Consider the following 22,816-nt stretch of genomic DNA (forward strand, 5'->3'; position numbering starts at 1 on the left):
TTTTTAAAAAAGAATTTGATTGCAATTTTAGCTTTAACAATGTTTAGTTTCAGTCTTCTATTCCAGTATATTTTTTATCATAGGAATATTTTTCATTGTTATGTGTATAATAAAATTTTAAAAGGTATCGGGTTTAAAAGCAGATTGGCTTTATGATAGTGTAACTCAACCAGCCAAATAAAGATAAGATGCAATTTTACTATGTACTCATCTAAAAAACATAAATATGCTCCACTGTTCAAGTTTTGAGCAAGCATCAGCATTCATAGGGAGGTATCCTCATGGAAAACAAACAAACAAAAACCCAGAATGTCTGCTTTATAAAATCACCACAATAAAAATAATTTAAAATGTACTCAACAATACATGAGCGTATTTGAATGTACTTTTGACTTTTGATGACTTATATTGCTGGTCACTCTACTGAAGAAATTTTCATTCTGGAAGTTAAGAAACTTTGTTTAAAACAGAAAGCTACTAAAAAGACTTTATTCTGCTAAATCAGAATCTCTAATGCAGGGAAAGCACACTGTAATAAGATGCTATGAACATCAGCATCTTATTGTGCATTATCCTCACCTGCTGTTACTTCAAAGCCCATCCAGCACAATCTTTTCCCAGTTGAGCATTACCTATGCTAAATGCTCAGGAAATCTACCAATACTCAGGGGGGAAAAGTTGGAGTCCTTTACACTGTAGTTGCTCCTACCTTCTTCTTCCTGCAAGCAGAGATGATAGCAAAATATGAATGTTCTTTGAGATACAGTAGCTCTTATTCCAAAATTTTCACGAAGTCAATCTTTTGATCCAGATGATACTGTGGGATTTGGGATGAAAATGTCCCGCTGTTGATATACAATTTTCTATGCCTGGGATTAGGTGGGTTAGGGATTTATTTATTTTTTGAGTTGTTGAATGCCGTTCATACCTTGTGGGTAGTAAAAAGGCTTAACTATAAAACAAGCAAGTTGGTTATTCAGACATAGGATGAATTTATCCATACATTGACTAACATTAATGAGACTATCATAGTGGCTTCATATACAGGTATTCAAAGTGGCTACATATGCCTGTAAAGTCCTGTATTGGAGTTTCCCACCTGATGATCTCCTGACAGTCCTAGGTCAAGAGCAGATGCATATATTTGCCTGCGGAAGGGATAAGTCATTGTTTCACAATGTTAGATATATACTTCAATGAGCATAAAACTATAATTAGCATGCTTGCTCTTGGGCATTAATTTAGCCAAACTGGCTGCATGAATGTCTATACTCTTTACATAAGAGTGATGTGAGTGCACAGCTCAGGTTCGAGACCAAAGTGCCACAGGACGGGATGAGCTTCCATCCTTACTTCAGCTCCTGCTAATCTAGCAGTTCAAAAGCATGCAAATGCGAGTACATAAATAGGTACCACTTTGGTGGGAAGATAATGCTGGCCACATGACCGTGGAACTGTTTTCAGACAGTGCTGGGTAAATGGCCTTGAAATGGAAATCATCTCCTATAGTCAGCAACAACTAGTGAAGTAAAATCTGCAGGGCCTCCTTTACTTTTACCTTTTTCTCTGTATATAATATTATGCTTAATAGTGGGGGGTGTTTTTGGACCTATTCACCGGCTCTTTAATTCATTTTGGTCTGTTTAGTTGTTTTCTCCTTACTAAATAAAGCTAATTAGATGAACAATGATTATATCAAACTTGATGACCATTTTATGTTATTGCAAGAGTAGTATAACTTTCATATAGTTTTATATGGTATATAGTTTTAAATAGAAATCATAAAACTTTTACATAGTACTTTTTTTTACACAGTACTTTGATAGTATCTCTTTAGAAATCAGTTATTAAAAGGATATTATTAAATGCTTTAATATAAACCTATATTAAAAAATAGGTTTAGGGAATATGATGTTATGGTTGGCCTACAGGTTTTCAGAGAAGCTACTGCTGATACCTGTATGTTCTTTTTTTATTACAGTAGACACTCCTGACCCCTATGTGGAGCTCTTTATTCCCACAGCACCAGACAGCAGGAAGAGAACAAACCATATCAACAACAACGTGAACCCTGAGTGGAATGAAAGTTTTGAGATAATTTTGGATCCCAACCAGGAAAATATTCTGGAGGTACTAGTACAAATATCTGTAGAGAAAAGGACTCATGCAGTGTAGATACCATATTAAAAATATTAAATGCAATGTCAAAAGAGGCAGACTAATTCAGCAACTCTGTGTGTGTTCCTACAATTGCTTACAGAGGTGGTATGCTTTATTACTTTTTATTATAAATGAAAGCTTACTTAATGAAACAATCTAAGGGCTGGTATTTGCTTTTCTACATGGCACGAATGTGTATTTAGTCATATTAGTCTGTTTTTTGTCTGTCTGTCTCTATCATCTTGTCTCTCTCTCCCTCTCATCCTTCCCTCCCTCCCTCCCTCCCTCCCTCTCTCCCTCTCCCCCACCTCTCTCTCTCACACACACACTTCTAAACCACCCACCACCCATCTCTCTTGCAGAGGGACTCCTTCAGTCTAAAGTTATATAATCCAAATTGCAAGGAGACATAGACTCCTTTCTCTCTCGCAAAGAGAGAAAGGCATTTGGAGAATGGAAAAAAAGAAATTAAACTGGGGAATCTAAGAGGATTAACTTGGACAGTGTGTTTTTTCAGCACCTTTTCTACCATTGTGAAATAACACTGACCAAAATGATGAGTATAAGATGACAAGATGAGACAGTCTTGTGAGCAGAGATTTGGGGATTTAGTAGTCTAAGCCCATCTCTCTTTTGATGAAGTACTTTTACAAGTGTAAAATATGAGAAATAGTAGGAATCACAGAGCTAAGATTAACACAGAGAAACAGACACACTCACATGTGTGTACATCTAAAATATACAGGCCATCTATAATATACCTTAATATAGAACAGAATGAGAAAGTTCTAATATGAATTTCTCATTTCAAAAATGCATGCTTTATTGCAGCTGGTCTACAGCTTCTGAATGTCAGTCTAGCTTGAAATAAGCTTTGTAATTTTACTTATTTCTCTCTTTCTAAGTAAATGAGCCCTTTTTGAGAAAGGATAAAGAGAAGAACAACAGGGAGAGGAATGTTCAAAAGAGGGGCAAAATCTTGGGCTCATCAGAAATAATTTTGCCTCAGAATATGACATTTTGTTTGCTTTCTGAACAGAATAATCACTTGTTATCTCCTGCCTTTAGCATATAAAATCAGAAGTTGTATTTTTACAAAATATTACAGCATGATATGAACCATCAAGAGTAAATATCAGTTTGGCCAACCTAATTTATGACTAATAGGTAAACAACTATGTCCATTCACCCCGAAGAACTAGTTGCAGTCCTAACATAATTTTAGTACTAATAATTTGTAAAAATACAAATATTTTTTCAAAGCTATCATGTGTGCAATCCCTCAGTATAATTGTTTTGCCATATCTGGTAAAGGTTTACAGATCTTCCAATTAAAAAAAGTAAAAATATTTAACCAATATTGCTTTATTGACTTGAAGTGAAATAAGTTGGTAACAAAATGTGTTTTTAGATCTTTAATCAATCCAATGTATATAATTGAAAATTAACGTAAAATTCATGTTTGCTTCTTTTTTAAAGTCTTTTTTTACATTTGTATAGGATATGTGAAGGTTCAGTTTAAGTGTATCTTTTTTCAGATTACTCTTATGGATGCAAATTATGTGATGGATGAGACTATTGGTACAGCAACTTTTCCCATTTCATCTTTGAAAATTGGGGAGAAGAAACAAGTTCCATTCATCATTAATAAAGTAGGTTCCAAAATCAATATGTCAGTTTCACTTGTTGATCTCAAAATGGTCACTTTCCAAGTTATGTCGAGGATCTAAAATCTAGAATCCAGTCATTATACACAAATGATGTTCTTTAGTTCTCTTAAACATTTCTGGTACTGAAAATGGTGCGATCTGTTGAAATTACAAAGATTACAAAATGATGACTGGGATATTAAGGATATAGTCAAACCATATCTTTTATTTTATTCTTTGAAGCTTTTCTAAGGGGGCTAATCTCAGTATTTTTTAATATGAGATTTACCTGGCTGAAGCCATTGCTGTAGGCAGTGTCTTAAAATAAAATGTATTTTATAATCCAATTTGCACAGATTCATGCACAACACACATGTTGATAGCTGCAATTGTGAAGAGCCATCCATGAGAAGCCATAAGTCATGTTTAAATATACTTATATGTCGCTATCCCAGATTTTTTTACTCCATTTGTAGTGTTAAGACCTGAGCCATATTCATATATCGATTGAACAACTTCTAGTTTTTTTCCTAACTGGATTGCTGAATCTGGTATTTGTTCAATTTTGGATAATAGCCATACTTTGAAAAATGAATCTGATTTGAAAAGACGCCTGTCAAGTTTTTCTATTCTCTTTGATATTCTGCATGAGTCTAGATTTTAATTAATTTTTTTTAGTATGGATGAAATGTGTTAGTTTCAGTTTTTTCCCTATCAGTAATGCATTTCCCAGATAAAATTGCTCTGATTACTTATGCAATATGACAGTATTATTTATTATCTGCACCCTATGTAACAGCATTGCTAAAAAAAATCATATTACATTAGTTATAAGATGATAAATGCTGAGAAACTGAAGTGTAATTCCATTTCATTTTTTTACTAAGTTGTATGTTATTCCTTCTCTTAGGAACATATATTAATTTTTTCCCATGTCTTCCAGAGAATATAAGATGTAACACTTCTCTTGCCCCAGCAGTCCTCCTCTCCCCTCCCAATCTCCCAGTGTAGTGGCTTAAAAAGGCTGTTAAAGCCTGGAAAGTTAGAAAAAAACCCTGCCCTAATATAAACTGGTAGGTGATTAATGTTAGGTGAGACTCCTTTGTTTATAAGACAATAGATCACAAATTTCTTGACAAAAATTCTGATACAATTATAACATTGCTTATTTAGGTTACAGAAGTCATGTTGGAGGTATCTCTTGAAGTTTGGTAAGTAATCTTGATATTCATAAAGTGTATTTGCAGAAATGATAGCACTGAGACATGTCTCCCTTTTGTGTGCAATTAATGATGTATAAACTGTATCATAAAGATCTATTGGACTACAATGACATAGGATTGAGAATCCATTGAGATAGACAATGGATGCACTGCAGTATTGTCTTACTGATCTCAAAATAGGATATTGCTGTAGTTTAGTTCTATGTATATTTATTTGGCAATCCTGTATTTTGCCTTATCTGTAGTTATGTTCCATTGAATTCCACTGTCCCCTTTTCTATGTATCCACAAGCATGATTTATACTGTCTTGTTACTATTTGGCCTGAAGCCTGATAGCAGTGGATCCAGACAATTCACTTCCTCTCAGCCTTTTGGAGCTGCAAGCATTACCACCATATTTAAAAATGCAGCCCTTTAAATATTATTAAACCATCGTTTAAGTGGCATTACAGAAAGTCCATGCTTAAACAGGACTTTATTGGCATAGAACTTAAGTAGATTTAATTGTTTGTTCTTTAAGTGGGAGTTTTAGGACTAAACACGTGTTTTGCTTAGCAGCTCTTCAACTGACCTCCGTTTCAGCATGGCTCTGTGTGATGAAGAGAAGAACTTCCGACAGCAGCGGAAAACTAGAGCAATGCATCATCTGAACAAGTTATTGGGAGCTGATTTGGCCTCCATTCGTGATGTAAGTCTGGAGGGCTTATATCCAACAGTCCTTAGTTAGTTTGATCCCAGAATGATCCAAAGCTTCATTGCATTAGATTTATTTTTTTTACTGTAACTTCAACAGTATTTCACCTTTCAACTCTCTGTAAATTTTTGTTTCCATATACTTTCATCAGCAATCCACTTGGTCTTCTCCAAACCTGGAATCCTTGTTAAAGTTCTCATATCATTTTGTTTCAGTTGAAAGCTTTGGTTTTTAATCTTAAGCAAAACACTTTAAACTTTCTTATCAAATTCTGAGCCTAATGGTATGCATGATTGCTAAGACTTTGTTTGCTTTCCTAACTAGCTAATTCTAGTTCTAACTAATGTGGTTAGAATTAGTTATTCTAGTAATATAGAATTATAACTGCTTTGGGTTTTTTTAAATAAAAAAATCTCTAGTCTCTAATAATTTTAATTGGTTTGTTTGAGTTGAAATTATGAAAACTTATTGCAACATTTTTTTGATCTGTGAGACATGCCATTTCGATATGCGGGAAAATGGAAACTGGAAAGGACAGGGAGATACACACAGTGTTCTTATTTTCCCAAATATTTATCATTGCTTATAATGTCCAAATATGACCTTTTGTGTTGTTAAACGATCCAAAAATGGTTTTGGTCAGCACAGCAAACAAATTAACCAAGCAAATAATTAATCATTATCTGTGCTTTCTCTATATTGAATATCTTAAAGTAAAATTAGAGATTATTTCTAAATTTTAATACATACAGGAGAGAGAAGTTACTACAAATGATATGCTAACACATAGGTCAGTGCGCCAATTTTTAAAATGGTGGGACAGTAAAGTTGTTTATAGATTAGAATTTTCTAATCTATTTTTTTTTCTTACAAAAACCTCAAAACTGATCTGTCTGAAGAATATTAAATATAGATCAGCTCTTGGCAAATGTGTGTTCAAACCCTGGATGAAGAGAGATAGTGAACAAATGATTTTTTGGGGGGTGGATTTTCTGTTACATTATGTGTTTTATGTAATGTTACCATGACTATAATGTCTTGCTTGTGTTGTGTGATAAATACCTTAGAAGGCATCTATGTTGTATGTTTTCCCAGGTGCCAGTAATAGCAGTCTTGGGATCTGGAGGTGGATTTCGGGCAACTGTGGGATTTTCTGGAGTAATAAAAGCACTGTATGAATCTGGAATTTTAGACTGTGCAACATATATTGCTGGATTATCTGGATCCACATGGCAAGTTTGCTTTTTAAAAAACCTTTTTTTATTTAATAGATAATACCTTACTCTTATTATGTATATTTTAATCCCTTGATTCTATAGCCAAATTGCCAACATCTTTTATTAAAAAAGGTACATCAGCTTTTAGCTACTGGTTTACTGCAATCCCTTCTATTTCTAATTCTTTGGTTTGGTGATTTAAAAATCTTTGTGAGTTAATCAAAGCTTGCAGCTTAGATTTTTAATGTTTTGATTATACTTTTTGAGGAAATTGAAACCTATAAAAACAAATTTGCCTTAAACTTACATTTATAGTGCATGGTTGACTAATCAGTTGAAATTGTCTGCAAGAAATCTTCAGTATAGCTGAAGGGAGATTTAAATATACTGAAATTAAAATATCACTTAATAACATGAAAGCAATTATGGTGTATATTATTACTGCATCCTTAAAATAATGCATTTGATTGATTTCTAAAACTAGTAGAGCATAAAAGCAAATTCATAGTCCCTTGAAGATAACTTTCTCAGGGAATTTTTGTTTGGTGGGATAGTTCTAGACTAAAGTTCTCTTACTGCTTGAAGAAAGATTGAGTCTTCTGGTAGCTTAGCTCATATTGTCAACATTTAAAAAAGATCCCAGACAGCCAAAATAAGCATCTGAGTTCTGGACTAGGAGGGGAAGTAGAAATAGGTAGGACTAAGACAACTTTAATTTATAATATTACTTTGTTTTCTTTCTTGGAATATTCTATTATTTTATATTGATAGCTAATAATTGATTCTCTCTTCATTTGTGACAATGGAATAAATTCAATAAACAAACAATATTTTTCTGTTGTAAAGACTAAAGAGGCTGCAGCCCTAGATTAAATTTTGTCAGTTTTTCGGAATAAACCTAGTCAAAATGAAGCATAGCTACTGTCAGATTTATGTTGATGATCAATAGATATGATTTAAAATCTTGCTTCCAAATAATGAAATTAGAATTCTTAAATTGAAGTAATCTCCTCTTTTAAAAACGATGTTTCTGGTAGCATACTGTCTTAAACACGGAGATTAGAGAAATATATATTGTGTTTCCCAGTTAATTAGAGGACTGAGTATGTATAAACAATTAGAGTTTTATTCAATATTATTATTATGGATATAAGTTATTTTAGATAAATGTAAAATATTCAAAACTTTGTAATTAATAAAATGATAGTTTGATTTTCCCCAAGAGCTTATAAGGATAAAACCCTGGTACAAACAAACACACACACACACACACACACACACACACACGGTGATAATCAGATCACTTAATGGGCTCCATATAATTCTGGGGTCACCAGGCCCACAGGCTGTCCTGCTAGATAGACCTTCTTAGTATTCCCTGCTTCCCCATTATGGCGAGTAGGGTAGATATGACTGGAAAAATATGATTCTTCAAATATCTTCATCTCAAGCTATGTAGGTTCTTTGAAGGTGATAACTAGCACCTTGAGTTGCACTGAGTAGCAATTTGACAACAGCCATCCACAAGAGAAGTGACACATGCAATTCTAGACTTACCCAAAGGCATGTGGGCCACCACATTCTGAATCAATTAAACCTACTAGATACTTTTCAAGGCAGCTCCATGTAAAACACATTGCAATAGTCAAGATAGGAGGTGACTTATGTGTGGGGAACTGTGAGTAGGAATTGTTGGTTCAGGAAATGGCATAATTGATGCATAACCCAAAGGCCCTCCTAGCCACGACTGCCACCTGCTCTTTAAGCAGGAGTTGTGAGTCCTGGAGAACGTACTTCTTTCATTCATCGCCATTGTTGGTTGAAGATCTTGTGACCATCTTTGTTCCATTTTTATGTGCACTAAAAATATTGTTTTGGTCTCTTCATAGGTATATGTCAACCCTGTATTCTCATCCAGATTTCCCAGTGAAAGGGCCAAAGGAGATAAATGTTGAGTTGAGGAACAGTATTAGTCACACCCCACTGAAACTACTTACACCACAGAAAGTAAAGCGATACATTGAAGCACTGTGGAAAAAGAAGAGGTCTGGGCAGCCTGTGACATTTACAGACATCTTCGGAATGTTGATAGGAGAAACACTGATTCAAAATGTAAGCATTGGTCAAAAGATTTAGGGAATCTGTTTAAATCTTAGGTGCGTAATATTTGTCTAAATAAAGCTTAATGCATTAGAACTGCTGACTTTGTAGTAGAAACTTCAGACAATGATGAGAAAACTTCACTAATCACAATTAAACCAATGGTTTGAGTTCTAATTATAACTACAACATAATCTAATGTAAATGTGAGTTGGGCTCTGCCTTTTAGTTACCCAGAAAGCTGCAGTAGCTACCCAATACTTCTAGTACCACTTTATCATAAATATTCAAATGTCAAAAACTTTCATAAAACATAATAGGAGAATCTAAATTATCCTAAAGGTCCATATATGTCAACTTTAGCTAGTATAATCTCTGTTATTTTAGCACATAAAATTAAATAATACCCATTTAGATCAGCAATATAACCTGTTGTACATCAGTTGAAAATAGCAGTAGCACTAGAATTTATATACCACTTCACAATGCTTTACAGCCCTCTCTAAGTGGTTTACATCAGCATATTGCCTCCAAAAATCTGGGTCCTCATTTTACCGACCTCGGAAGGATGGAAGGCTGAGTCAACCTTAAGCCTTGAGAATATCCTTTGAGTTTCCTAATATATGAATACTATATTCACTGTTTTTAAATTTTTATTATAATTAATATTATTTATTGTGAAAATTATACATAATTGGCACATAACCTGCTCTGAGTCTGAAAAAGTAGAAGTACTTTATAAATCTAATAAATAAACCCAGTCATCAACAAGTCCTGATTTTTAACCCGCCTAATCAGTAGTAAGAAGGCTTTCTTAGTCTTTATTACAAGATTATTACTTTATATTTATAATCTTGTTACATTTTTGGTGTATGTTCAGCTGGTTTATGACCACAATGAAGTAACTTTTTGTATTTTTTAAAAAATAAAACTCTGAGGGAGATAGGTGATTAAAAATATGAAATATAAATAAATATATCTGCTTCAGTCCAAATATTAAACTATGTAATTCTGTCTCCTTTTTGCAGAGAATGGATACCACTTTATCTCATATGAGGGAAAAAATCAACAAAGCACAGTCAGCTTTGCCACTTTTTACCTGTCTTCATGTTAAACCTGATGTGTCAGAACTGATGTTTGCAGGTCAGTGTTCTCACTATCTGGGTTCAGTCAACCTTTTTTTAATTTAAGACCATCCTATTCAAGAATGATTCTGGGTGACTTATAAAAGGAACAATAATAGACCGGGGGGGGGGGGGGATGAATTTCCAGACAAGACAAATTACCCAAACACACCTATGAGGAGTTCAACAACCACCCTACTTCAGAGTTTGGGAGAAGAATCTCAGTTTTAAGGACTTCTAGGACCCCATTTTTTAAGAGAGGTACATGTCTCTTTAGAGAGATATTATTCTAGAGGGCAGACATGTATGTTGGGTCCCAATACATGGTGGTGTTTAATAGATGGTAGGTAACATACCAACTGTGTAGATCTTACCTGAGGAGCAGAAACCATGGAAGATGGTCCTCAGATAACTTGGCTGTATTTATAGGTAATAACTGCCATCTTGAATTGCTTCTGGAAACTCACTGGCTATCAGTGCAACTTGTGCAGGAATGGCTTATGCCAGTCACTTCCTGTTCTACTACATTTTGGATTACTTGTAGTTTCCAGATGATTTTCGAGATCACATAGGACGCATTGCATGATATGATGAGGATATGAGTAACTAAATGAACAGCCTCTTAATGCAGTAATGGACACAATTGACACACAGGATGGAACTATAGAAAGTGGTGGAATCACTGACTAAACTAGTGAGGGCAGTAAAAACATGTTCCAGCCATGGGAGGAAGTAGCAGAGACCAGACTACTGAATTCTTTATCTACTGGTTCCCAAGAAAATGCAATTTCTGGCAAGATTCTTGTAAATAGACAATCAATAATAAAGAAACTACTTTGGCTTACTCACAAAGCTGTTCTGGTTTCTTGTACCTGACACAAAGTACCTCTATATCTGCTAACTTCTTTTCAAGTCCAAGATGATCCCCAGGTTTTATACCAGTTTTGAATACGGAAGGTAGCCTATTCCAAAACTAAAAATGGAAACTCCTCATTTTGAGGAGCCAGTGGGACCTGTCCGTTTGCACAGCCTCCAGGCACCATGACAGGACTCTGGCACAGGGTCAAATTGTACACAACTGGGAATCATCAACACATTGATGACCTTATCCAATAGCTTCATAAAAAGGAAGGGAAAGAGATTTAAATCACGAAACATAGGAAAAAGTGTATATTGCTTCAAGTAAACACGGCAAAGCTTGATTTGTATTGTCTCCATCCCAAAAAAGAAGAAATTAAAATGACAAAGAGGCAGAATTAAAGACAGATGGAGCAAAAGTGTTTGAGGATGAAACTTGATGCTTTTGGTCTGGATTGATTGAATGAATTGGTGCTTGCTTAATGGTTGTATCAGTATACTGCTCTTTTTGTCTGTCTCAGACACATATGAGTGACCCAGTGAGATTTTTAAGGTAATAATTATGAATCAGATAGGTCCTTTGTGTTTTAAGCAGCTGCTTTTTAATGATGTAAATAAACCAACATAAACATTCTCTTGATGCTATAAAAAACAAAATTCTGATTCCTTTGTGCATGTGCATGCGCATAGGTAAGTAAGTAGGTTTATTGTTCAAACAAAACAATATGTGCCACATGTAGAGTCCATGAAATAGAATGACTGATAGCTGTAAATTCCAGGGCTTGGAAGGTGGGTGAAAATTATGATTTTTATTAATACAATAATACTGCATTACATTTATGTTAGTAAAGTCACTGGATTGGCAGAATTGCTTAATATTTGTTATCTACTGTGTAAGTTGTCAGCTCAGTATGAATTTTGACTTTGTGATGTTGCAGATAGTCAGTGGGACTTAGTTTACTATGGGTTGGTGCCAAGCTCTATTTTTGTTTTTGTTTTCATAATGGATCAATTTATTTATGGTAATAGATCAAAGCCCCATACTCAATAAAGCAAAACACATGAGCAAAACTGTAATGTTAAATTAGTAAAAGAGATAATAATAATAATAAATATTTATTTCTTAGCCGCACCCTCTCCCGAAGGACTCGGGGCGGCGTACAATAAAACATATGAAATAAATATATAGACAAGACATACATATAACAAAAACATATACCAAGACATGTACAAGGAGGAGGTCGGCTAATGAATAAAAAACAATTAAAATACAATGTTTAAAAAACCCCTAAATAATTGAATACAATTAAAATACCCAAATAAAAACCCGTCAGGAGCGATATAGTTAGATCAAAGTTGAGCCAGGCCAGCTACTTGGAATAGGTGGGTCTTGAGCTTAATACGAAAGGAGCGGAGGTCAGAGGTATTCCTAATATCCGGAGGGAGGTCATTCCACAGGGCTGGGCCCGCCACAGAGAAGGCCCTACTCCTAGGCACCGCCCCCCGACACTGTCTGGTGGACGGCACCTGGAGGAGGCCCTCTCTGTGCGTGCGGATTGGTCGCAGGGATGTATGGGGCAGAATACGATCCCGCAAGTAACTAGGTCCTGAGCCATGGAGCGCTTTAAAGATTGTTATCAAAACCTTGAAACGCACCCGATAGACCACAGGAAGCCAGTGCAGCTCGCGCAGGAACGGTGTCACATGGGAGTACCTAGTACTCCCCATAATTACTCGCGCGGCTGCGTTCTGGACCAACTGTAGCCTCCGGGTGCATTTCAAGGGAAGCCCCATGTAGAGAGCGTTACAGTAGTCCAAGCGAGACGTCACCAGCGCATGAGTGACTGTGCGTAAGGCATCCCGGTCCAGTAGGGGGCGCAATTGGCGCACCAGGCGAACCTGGTGGAACGCCCCCCTTGCCACGGCTGTCACATGGTCATCCATGGACAGCCGGGCATCCAGGAGGATGCCCAAATTGCGCGCCCGCTCCACGGGGGCAAGTTGAATGCCCCCGATGGCCAATGATGGAATTAATTGGCTGAACCGGGGAGCCGGTACCCACAGCCACTCCGTCTTGGAGGGGTTGAGCTTGAGTCGGTTGTCATCCATCCAGATCCGTACGGCTTCCACACACCGGGACATCACTTCGATGGCCTCGTTGGGGTGGTTCGGGGTGGAAAAGTACAGCTGAGTATCATCAGCGTGCAGATGGTATCCCACCCCGAAACCACGGATGATCTCACCCAGCGGCTTCATATATGTGTTGAACAGGAGTGGCGAGAGGACCGACCCCTGTGGTACCCCACAAGTAAGGGGGCGTAGGGTCGACCTCTCCTCTCCTGCCAACACACGCTGCGTCCGGCCAGAAAGGTAGGAGCCGAACCACCGCAAAACGGTGCCCCGGACCCCCAACCCCTCCAGCCGGCACAGCAGGATACCATGGTCGATGGTATCAAAAGCCGCCGAGAGGTCTAATAGGACCAGGATAGAGGAACAACCTCTATCTCTGGCCCTCCAGAGATCATCCACCAACGCGACCAAGGCCGTCTCCGTGCTGTGACCGGGGCGGAAGCCGGACTGGTGCGGGTCTAGATAATCATTTTCCTCCAGATGTCCTCCAGATAGCTAATAGCTCTCCACACAAAAACAATCAAATCTCTATACTAACAAATGTTTGTGTGACACTTTGTAACCGTCAATTGTGCAAAACGCTGCATCATAGGGCAAAGTTGGTCAACAAACGTACTTCAAACAAGCTAATTTATAGAATGCTGGGACACATTACTCTCCCATGGGATGAAAGTTTTGAAAGATGTGACTGTTTCAAAGAGGAAGAGAGGAAGGAACTGGAAGGAAAGAAGGAAAGAACAGGGAGGAAGAAGGAATGGAGGAAGAGAGGGAGGAAGGAAGAGGACAAACTGAAGCTGAAGAAACATCTCAGAAAAAGGCCATGGCAAACCACTTTCAGTTAACACTTTACTCTATCCCTCCATTGTTGAATTTAGCAAAGCAGTATTAGTATCTGAAGTGACAATTTCAGCAGATGCTTAACATTTTGTTCTGTCTTTTGCTATGATTCTCTAATTGGAACAAAGGTATTTCTTTACCCAAACTATTCCCCCAAATAAATAAATCACATGGTATATTCATGTGATCACACCAGATGAGTTCAACTTGAGGTAAATTTGATTATACTAGTTTACATGTTCATATTGTATATTGGGAGTAGAAAAGTGTGAGAAAATCAGAAATCTGAACCAGTGGAAAACATCTCTTTGCAAGCACTGCCTTTGTAGTAGGTTAAGTCCTCATTTCTCTGTCTGTTCTAATCATTGTTTATTGCTGGTTTCAGATTGGGTGGAGTTCAGTCCCTATGAGATTGGAATGGCTAAATATGGGACCTTCATGACTCCCAATCTGTTTGGTAGCAAGTTTTTTATGGGCACAGTAGTGAAAAAATACAAAGAGAACCCTCTGCATTTCTTAATGGGTAAGTACTAGATTAAATCTCAGAAAATAAATAATGCTCAAACATTATTATTTTAAAAAAGTAGCATTGTTCTCTGAAAATCCAAGGACAAAATGATATTAATTTTCTAGCAAATATAGTGTAATGGCAATAATAATGTACACCTTTTATCTATTTTGTAGGGTGGTTCCTCCTATATTATGAAGAATTATATGTAATTCTTTTAACAAATCTTGCTAGACAGATTCAGCTAGATAAAGGTTTTTCATTACATTGTTGAAAATGCATAAAGGTTTAAAAAGAAACCTCACCAATAAGAACCAAGCTAAGCTTCTAGCTACTTTTTTACCTGTGTGGTATTATAGAATTTTAGAAGATTCAAGCATGTCAGAATTATAGCAAAAATAATTGTGTGTATTACTCCTAGGAATGTTTGGTCTGGGCAGAAAAAATCTGGTTGACTTTTTTCTTCATATAAACGTAAAGTACCATTACTGTATCAGATCTAGAGAATGTATATATATATATGCTACCAATTAATATTATAGACATTTACAGCCCAAATATATTAGTTTAACACACAGTTAAAGTATGTATGAATTACATTTGACTTTTCTAGTCTTATGAGCGAATCCTTACAGCTAGATGAACGGAAAGTTTCTACCCAGTGTAAGGCTTCATAGTTTGTATTCTTCTTCACGCTGTTCTGGGATCCCTTTTACAGTAGTGTAATAATATATTTTTTTAATAAATGCTATAAGTTTGTTTGTATTTTAAAGTGTGATTTGAAAATGAATAAAGATATTAAAAGGATAAAATATCAGTTATCAATTTTATAAAATATTGTACTTGTTTTCAGGTATATGGGGAAGTGCATTTGCTATACTGATTAACAGAGTGCTTGGGGTTTCTAACAACCAAAATAAAGGACCCACAATGGAAGAAGAACTAGGTATTGTAATAAAAGTTGCAGCATGCGTCTGTGTTGATATTGCTGTTTAAAAATAATTACACAAATGTAAAATTGGCAGGCTGAAAAGTAAAGTCCCTGCCTCCAAGATCATCTATTTCCCAGGTCACCTTTTAGGTACAATGTAAATGCTTTGGTTGAAAATGTCCTACTTGCCGATTAGAAAAAAGAAAAGCAAATAGAAATGGCACAGAATACCTGTAGTGCACCTTGACCTGCAGGGATGGAATCTAGAGGTAATGGAGATGTCTAACTATTAAAGAAGTACTTTGCAATTGTCCATGTGTCCCATGACAGCCAGATTGTGAATGCTAAGTTCTTCTCAGAGGTTTTGCAGCTAGTAGAAAGAATGTTCACCCTATGTACTTATCAGTGTAGAAGAACTTGGGATCCCTGGGCTAATTTTAAAAGTAGCTTAGATAAATTCATGGACTTTAGTAGTTATGGCTGTTACAGCTATAAGCAGCTTGGACACCGTATTTCTACCAATAGTGTGGAATATCATAGGAAAGAATATTGCCTTTATGTCCTGTGTAGGAGCTTGTCTGAAGCATCTGGCTATATATTTAGGAAGAACAATGCTTGATTACAGGAACTCTAATCTAATTTTTCTGAGTTTTATTGTTCTACTTATTCATTGAATGAATGTCTATTCATCTGTTAGGGATAAAAACTTCATGTTGCTTTCCCCCCCATGCAGCTTATGTTAGAGACTGTTATCTGTCTCCCTCATTAACTAAAGAACAAATGAAGAATAATCAAATAGAAAGATAAAATTGCTGCAACAAGATTGTTTTTTGTAATTACAGATGGCTAGATCCATAAGTTCAGCCATCTCTCATACTTGTTCCAGAAAACACGAGCAATCTGGGAGGGGGGGGGGCATTGCAACTACTCCTGTTATTTACTTCTGATCCCTCTGAAGTCCACATGTTCATAGGTTTTGGAACCACCCTAATTTATGCCATTTTATTATTATTAGCCCCCCAAAACTTGGGAGAATGGAAGCCTTTTCCTTAAAAATGATGGAACATAACCGGTCATACTGCGCCAGTATAGATTAGTAGATATGTTTCCAACTTCCTAGTCTAGGGCTGAGAGAAAATAACTTGCCCAACCGTCACCTAGTTGGTTTCTATTCCTGATGAAGAATTAGAACTTGGGTCTCCCCATTCCTGGTTCAGTATCTTAATCAGTGCACCACTCTGGCTGTCTGCATGACATGATATGACTTTATATAAAAATTGACACAGAATTTTAAATGGAAGAATTGCTACAATGGACAAGAGTAAAGCATCAGAGGTCAATACAGATTTTTTAAAGCAGCACTAAATCTATTTTGAGGAAATGTAGAATACCATAAAAGGTTTTCTTTCTTTCCAAATAGACAACAGAGAATGCAGGAGGTGAGCTGTCTCTGAAAATGTCTTCATTGCAGTAGTCACCCATGTCACTCCTTTATTTACTCATGGTTGACTGTCCTTAATTTAGTCTGTGGTCCCTTACAGAAACCCTCATTTTCTCCTCCTGCCCCTCAGGCAGTGGTCAGGCTTTTGAAATACTGTGGCTGAGAAAAAATATATCAATGTACATTTTTGGCTAATTTGTGGCTCCACATATCCTACAGGAAATTTCATCTCTTCCTAAAAGTTTAGGTAATAAAATTTGGGAGCATCTAAAATAAATTGCTAGTTGGTAGCAACTGCTTGCGTATGCAAGCACCGTGAAAGTGTACTTCATTTAAAAGAACCATTCAAATTATGCATTACATGCCTGTCCCCTGTAGTGGAGAAATACATAAGTCTTTCAAAGGCATTGAGACTTACTCCCAAATGGATAAAACATTATTCCGAAAACTAAAAGCATGCCTAATCCTACTGATTTCATTGACTTTGATATGGTTAACTTTGCATTCCAGGTAGTTCTTGACTTACAACAGTTCATTTAGTGACCAAAGTTACAACAGCAATTTAAAAAGTGACTTATGACCGTTTTTTCACAGTTACGACCTTTGTAGCATCCCCATGATCATGTGATCAAATTTCAGATGCTTGGCAACTGATTCATACTTATGACTGATGCTGTGTCCCAGGGTCATGTGATCACCTTTTGAGACCTTCTGACAAGCAAAGTTAATGGGGAGGTCAGATTTACCTAACAATCAGATTATTAATTTATCAACTGCAAGGATTCACTTAATAATGGAGTCAAGAAAGGTTGTAAAAGAGGGCAAAACTCACTTAACAGCAGAAATGTTGTGCTCAATTGTGGTCATAAGTCGAGGTCTACCTGTATTTCAAAGCTAGATCTGTTTCTCTGCTTCCTTTTAAAATTATTCAGGGGTAAGCGGGGTGGGTTGGTTATGATGCACTCATTCTCTCATGACTCTTTGAATGCCTGATCATTTGTCGTTACGGTACTGCAATGTGTTAGTCAGAAATCCTTAAACCAGAGTCAGTCTTATTGCAGAGGTTTTTTTTAAAAAAGTGCATTGGTCACAGGATAACCCAGATACTGATCTACACAGACATTCACTCAGCTGGCCATTGCGTGAGAGCATGTCTCTTACAAAAATCACACTCTCAACTATACTTTTAAGGAAGGGATGGTACTTGCTTTTCAAAAGGCGAACCACGCCCGACCGAAAATTTATGTGAGAAATAATAATACAAAAGAACTCATGAAGAGTAAGCTAATCTAATTCTTTCATAATGAACTTAGGAGAATAATGTCAGTTTTTTTGATAAGAAGAATAAGATATCTTGCCCCCTTCGTTTCCCTATATACAAATATACTTTGGAAATCCATTTTTAGCAGGAAAAATATTGCAGTTACCTAGTAATGAGAGCCACACGTACTAAGATATTTTTGAAAGTATTTGAAATGTTTTTAGTATGCCAGACTGTGTTGGATTTCATAACCATGAATCGAGTCCTAAAGCCAGTTTTCCTCACTTCCTAGTTTCCAACTTTTAGTGCTATCGTAATGTATTTAAAATGCCAAACTGATTTAATATTGGATAACTAGATGGAGCACTAAAACAGGATTATATCCCACTACTGTTTGTTACAAGTAGGTGTAATGTAGAAAGAGTCGAGAATTGAAGCAGTGTTTTGAGAGTTGTGTCCTCCCCCCCCCCCCCCAAGCTGTTGCTCTGAGACAGAACCCTATGTTAACAAAGCTTGTCTAAATCTTGGATAATGGTTCCTTTGGCATAGGGTCCTTTTTTTTTCTATATTAGGGCTTTTATGAAGGACTTAGTGCCGTGATGGCGAACTTATGGCACGTGTGCCACAGGTGGAACGCAGAGCCCTCCCTGTGGGCACGCAAGCCATCGCCTCAGCTTCGCCACGCAGTTGGATTTCGTTTCTCTGCCGTGCAAATGGGGGGAGGGGGCTCATGCAGGAGATGCACAGTGTGTGTATGCATGAACAGGGTGGCGGGGGTCGCGCGCACCTGCACACGGGGTGTTGCACGCACATGGCATTATGGTTGTGCATGTGTGCACTTTCGGCACTTGGCGCCGAAAAGGTTAGCCATCACTGGCTTAGTGAGTCCAATGGGAAATAGCTTGCTCACTTCTGAAGATGTAATGATTCATTGCAGTGATGACATGAGAACCAGCATTGAGGGACTAATTCTGTGGCATTATTTATAGTAGGGCGATGATTATAGAAGTGGGTCCTAATAGAGGTTGATTTGAGGGTCTCAGAAAGAAGGAATTCCAAGAGGAGACTAGATTGGTGGTCCTTTGTCCTTTTCAGTTTTAAGGATTGGGAATATCCTTTTTCCAGCTAGCCTGTATCTAAGTATATAAATAGAACTCATCCACCCTGGTGATCAAATTGCATACTGCATTGAACATATAGAAGTTTCCTCTTCATTTTTTCTTTTATTGCAAGTGATAAATCCTACATTACTTTTAAAGGCTTTACTTTTAAGTAACCTACAAAGTACTTTTTAAAATCTAATACTGTATGTAGATCTTCTATGATCTTTTCTGAAAAGATAACCTAAAAGTACATGCATTGCTATTGTTACATTGACAGCAAGCAGAGTAGGGGAAATTGTAAGCTACTGAATCTCACTTGTACCTCAGAAGTTTGATTGTTGTATTATTTTGTTTCTCATACTAAATTGGGTCTTGCTTTTGACTCCATTAAGACTGATATGCCTCACATTCAGTGTGTTTGATTCCAGTAAAACAAAAACAGTGTAAGGTGTCTCCCCCCCCCCCGCCCAAAGGTGCTTCCTTTTATTTTAGTAATACCGTAATAACAATAAATAGTTACAGCAGATAGCAAACAGCAAAAGGAAGTCAGTGTCAGAGAACAAGAAGCTAGCTTTATAAATTATGAATTTATTTCTTAATCTCTTTTATCAGAGGGTGGCATGAACTGCAGCTTTCTTTGTAAGAAAAAAAATCCAACTTTTACTTTGCCATCCGTTGATATTTATGGAGATGGAAAATCTTTTGGAATAAAAAAACCTGCAAAATTCAAGTTAATTTTAAAAAAGAGCAAAATATCACAATGACCCTGTTTCCTTTAAAGCACCTCTATAGGGAGGTTAAGTACAAATAACTTTCTTTGCCCTATATTGCTGCCATAGTCCAGTCTCTATGTCACAAGTGGGGAAAGATGGACCTTTTATGACTTGTGAACTTCAACGCTCAGAATTTCCGAGCCAGCATGACTGGCTTAGGAATTCTGGGAATTTTAAATCCACAAGTCATAAAGGGGCCATCGTTCCACACCTATGTTCTATGTGATGGTCCATAGAAAACACACATTCTCTTTGTGTTTACAGAGTGAAAGGCAACTGTAGTAAAGAAATACTCTGACTGACTGCCTTCCCCTCCCCAGTACTAATATATTTTCTAATTTCTTCCATTTCTCTATTTTTATTCAATATTTAAAGTTTCAAACTGTTTCTTTCCTTGTTTTCACAGAAAATATCAGGATGCGACAGATTGTAAGCAATGATTCAGATAGTGATGATGAATCACAGGGGCCAAAAGGTAAGAAACGTTACCAATCGTGACATGCCTATAAAATATTTTATGGACAATGCCTTACCAAAGAGAGACATAACCAAAAGAGTCAAACAAGACTATGTGTTAATTAGACAGAGGTATTTCCCCCCCTATTAAAATTTCTGGATGCTTCATACAAGTGTCTGCTTATTTTTTTTCTTTTTCTTTTATAAAATTAAATATAGATGTTTAAATGTCCAGGTTATGTCCCAGATTAAAAAAGCATAGGTTAAAAATTCCAGAATGACCTTGTAATTTATATTTTACGTTGATATTGAAAGCATATGTTATCATCTTGTAATACTTAAAACAATCTGCAATATAGGCCTGAACTAAGAGTTGGGCAGCAAACAAACAAACAAATAAATGTTAGTATTGCCACATTGCAGACCAGTGATGAGACACAATTTAACTTCTCTGAGCACAGGTAGTAAGTTCATGTAGGAACAGTGATGTGCTGCTTAATGTTTAAGTACTGACTTCATTGTTACCTGCTTGCCAGAGAATAGTTCATTAGTGTGCTAGATTTCATTGCTGATGCCTTTTTTTTAACCTTCTCAAACAGGCTCAGAAAACCCCCATGCTGAAAAATCTCACGAACAAAGCAGCCAGGAAAGCTGGGTTCAGAGGATGTTTATGGCACTGGTAGGCGACAGCACCCTTTTCAACACCCGAGAGGGCCGGGCTGGCAAAGTCCACAATTTCATGTTGGGTTTGAATCTCAATACTTGCTATCCGTTTTCCCCTTTCGTTGGGGTCAGTACTCAGGAATCAGTGGAGGATGATGAAATGGATACGGCGGTAACAGGTGAAAATCCATGTTTCTTCATTCTGTTTCTCTGGTCACTAAGACAGAATGAAATGTAAAGCAAATGTCAGGGTTCCAAGTAACATACCCACAGCAAGCAAAACTCTGAGGCAGGCAACTTCCTCAAAAAGTAAGTTTATTGGATATATCATATTGGCACAGGCTGAATAGTGAATGATCTCGTGTTTTTCTCCTCCGTCACATGGTCCAATCAGAAAGATGTCCAATTGCTAGGTGACTCCAGTCTCCTCCTTCTGAGCACCTGCAGGAATGTCCTTGGTTCCCAAGAGAAAATATTTTGTTTTAGCTACCCCAGTTTTCTCTATTCCCCCCTCCCTATCCCTCTTCTCCAGTGTTTCAGTACTGAAGTCTCAAAATTGCCTCAGTCAGGCCAGCTTCAGTGTTGACAGCAATCTTTTTTTTTTTTTTTTTGAGATTTGCTTCCAAATACAGGTAGTTTGACTTACAACCATTAGCAACCATTAGAAGTTACAGCAGCCCTGAAAAAAAGTGACTTACAATCGGTATTCCCATTTACAATCATCACAACATTCCCCACGCTCACATCATCAATATTCAGGTGCTTGGCCTATGGCATATATTTACAAGGGTTGCAGCAGCCTCCTGGGGTCATGTGATCGCCATTTTGCAACCTTCCCTGTGTCTGACAAGCAACGTCGAATGAGGAAGTCAGATTTGCTTAATGACCGTGTGAGGCACTGAACTGCAGTGACTCCCTTAACAACCGTGGCAAAAAGGTTGTAAAATCAGGCACAACTCATTTAGCAACTGCTTAACTATTCTGATCCCAATTTTGGTTGTAAGTCGAGGACTATTTGTATACCTAAAATGGGGGTATCAAATTCAAGTCCCTGATGCAGCCCTCAATGAAATCAAGTTTTACACCCCTGACCTAAAGAGTTGTGCATAGCTTGGGCCTTACCTAACTAATTTCACTCACTCCATCGCACACCCTCTTTGCCCTTGAATTTGTCAAAACACTTCTTAGGCACACTAGTTGGAACAGAGCAGACACTTGGCACATCATTGGATAATAATCTCTCGCGTGTTTTGGAATGAAGCCACTTTAAGCAATTGCCTGCCCTTTGTCAATAGGATAGTGCAGACCTCTTTTGTATCTGCCACTGTTTAAATCCAGCACTTCTATTCCCTGCCTTTCTCGGCACTTAAGAGACATCTGGCTTTAGTCTTGTGGGGTGGGGGCAGTTGGCAGTTAACATGATCAGCATTCTCATTCTGGGAAGCTGTGGCAATTAACATAATTTTGACACTTCCTGATCTTGTCATTCATGGGTTTGGTGATTAGAAACAGCCTGACAATCTGATGTCAGGAGTTGGATTCAAATAGTAAGCTGGAAGATTACTTTGGCTGTGTCCAAACTTTGAAAATTATGATTAGGGACAATCAGGGAGTAGAGAAGGACTATTCCCATGAATGCGTTTATAAGGTTATCCTTCTAATTAATGGCATTATATCAAAATCAAAC

The 22,816-nt window shown here is 37.1% G+C and overlaps 1 protein-coding gene across 2 annotated transcripts in view; it reads left to right on the forward strand.

Moving 5' to 3' along the window:
• The window catches only part of PLA2G4A (phospholipase A2 group IVA), a 78,373-nt gene that overhangs the window by 36,743 nt on the left and 18,814 nt on the right, over positions 1 to 22,816 (forward strand). Inside the window, exons 4-14 of one of the 2 annotated variants that reach the window (XM_081948796.1) lie at positions 1,982 to 2,130; positions 3,699 to 3,812; positions 4,983 to 5,020; positions 5,589 to 5,721; positions 6,823 to 6,959; positions 8,834 to 9,056; positions 10,073 to 10,187; positions 14,379 to 14,516; positions 15,355 to 15,447; positions 20,417 to 20,485; positions 21,066 to 21,308. In XM_081948796.1, coding sequence (XP_081804922.1) covers positions 1,982 to 2,130; positions 3,699 to 3,812; positions 4,983 to 5,020; positions 5,589 to 5,721; positions 6,823 to 6,959; positions 8,834 to 9,056; positions 10,073 to 10,187; positions 14,379 to 14,516; positions 15,355 to 15,447; positions 20,417 to 20,485; positions 21,066 to 21,308 — 1,452 coding nt within the window. The remainder of the gene's footprint in view (positions 1 to 1,981; positions 2,131 to 3,698; positions 3,813 to 4,982; positions 5,021 to 5,588; positions 5,722 to 6,822; positions 6,960 to 8,833; positions 9,057 to 10,072; positions 10,188 to 14,378; positions 14,517 to 15,354; positions 15,448 to 20,416; positions 20,486 to 21,065; positions 21,309 to 22,816) is intronic. The other variant, XM_081948797.1, reaches the window with a different exon arrangement.

This window comes from Natrix helvetica (genome assembly GCF_964273705.1).
Source record: "Natrix helvetica genome assembly, chromosome: 3".
In the NCBI taxonomy this organism is placed as follows: Eukaryota; Metazoa; Chordata; class Lepidosauria; order Squamata; family Natricidae; genus Natrix; species Natrix helvetica.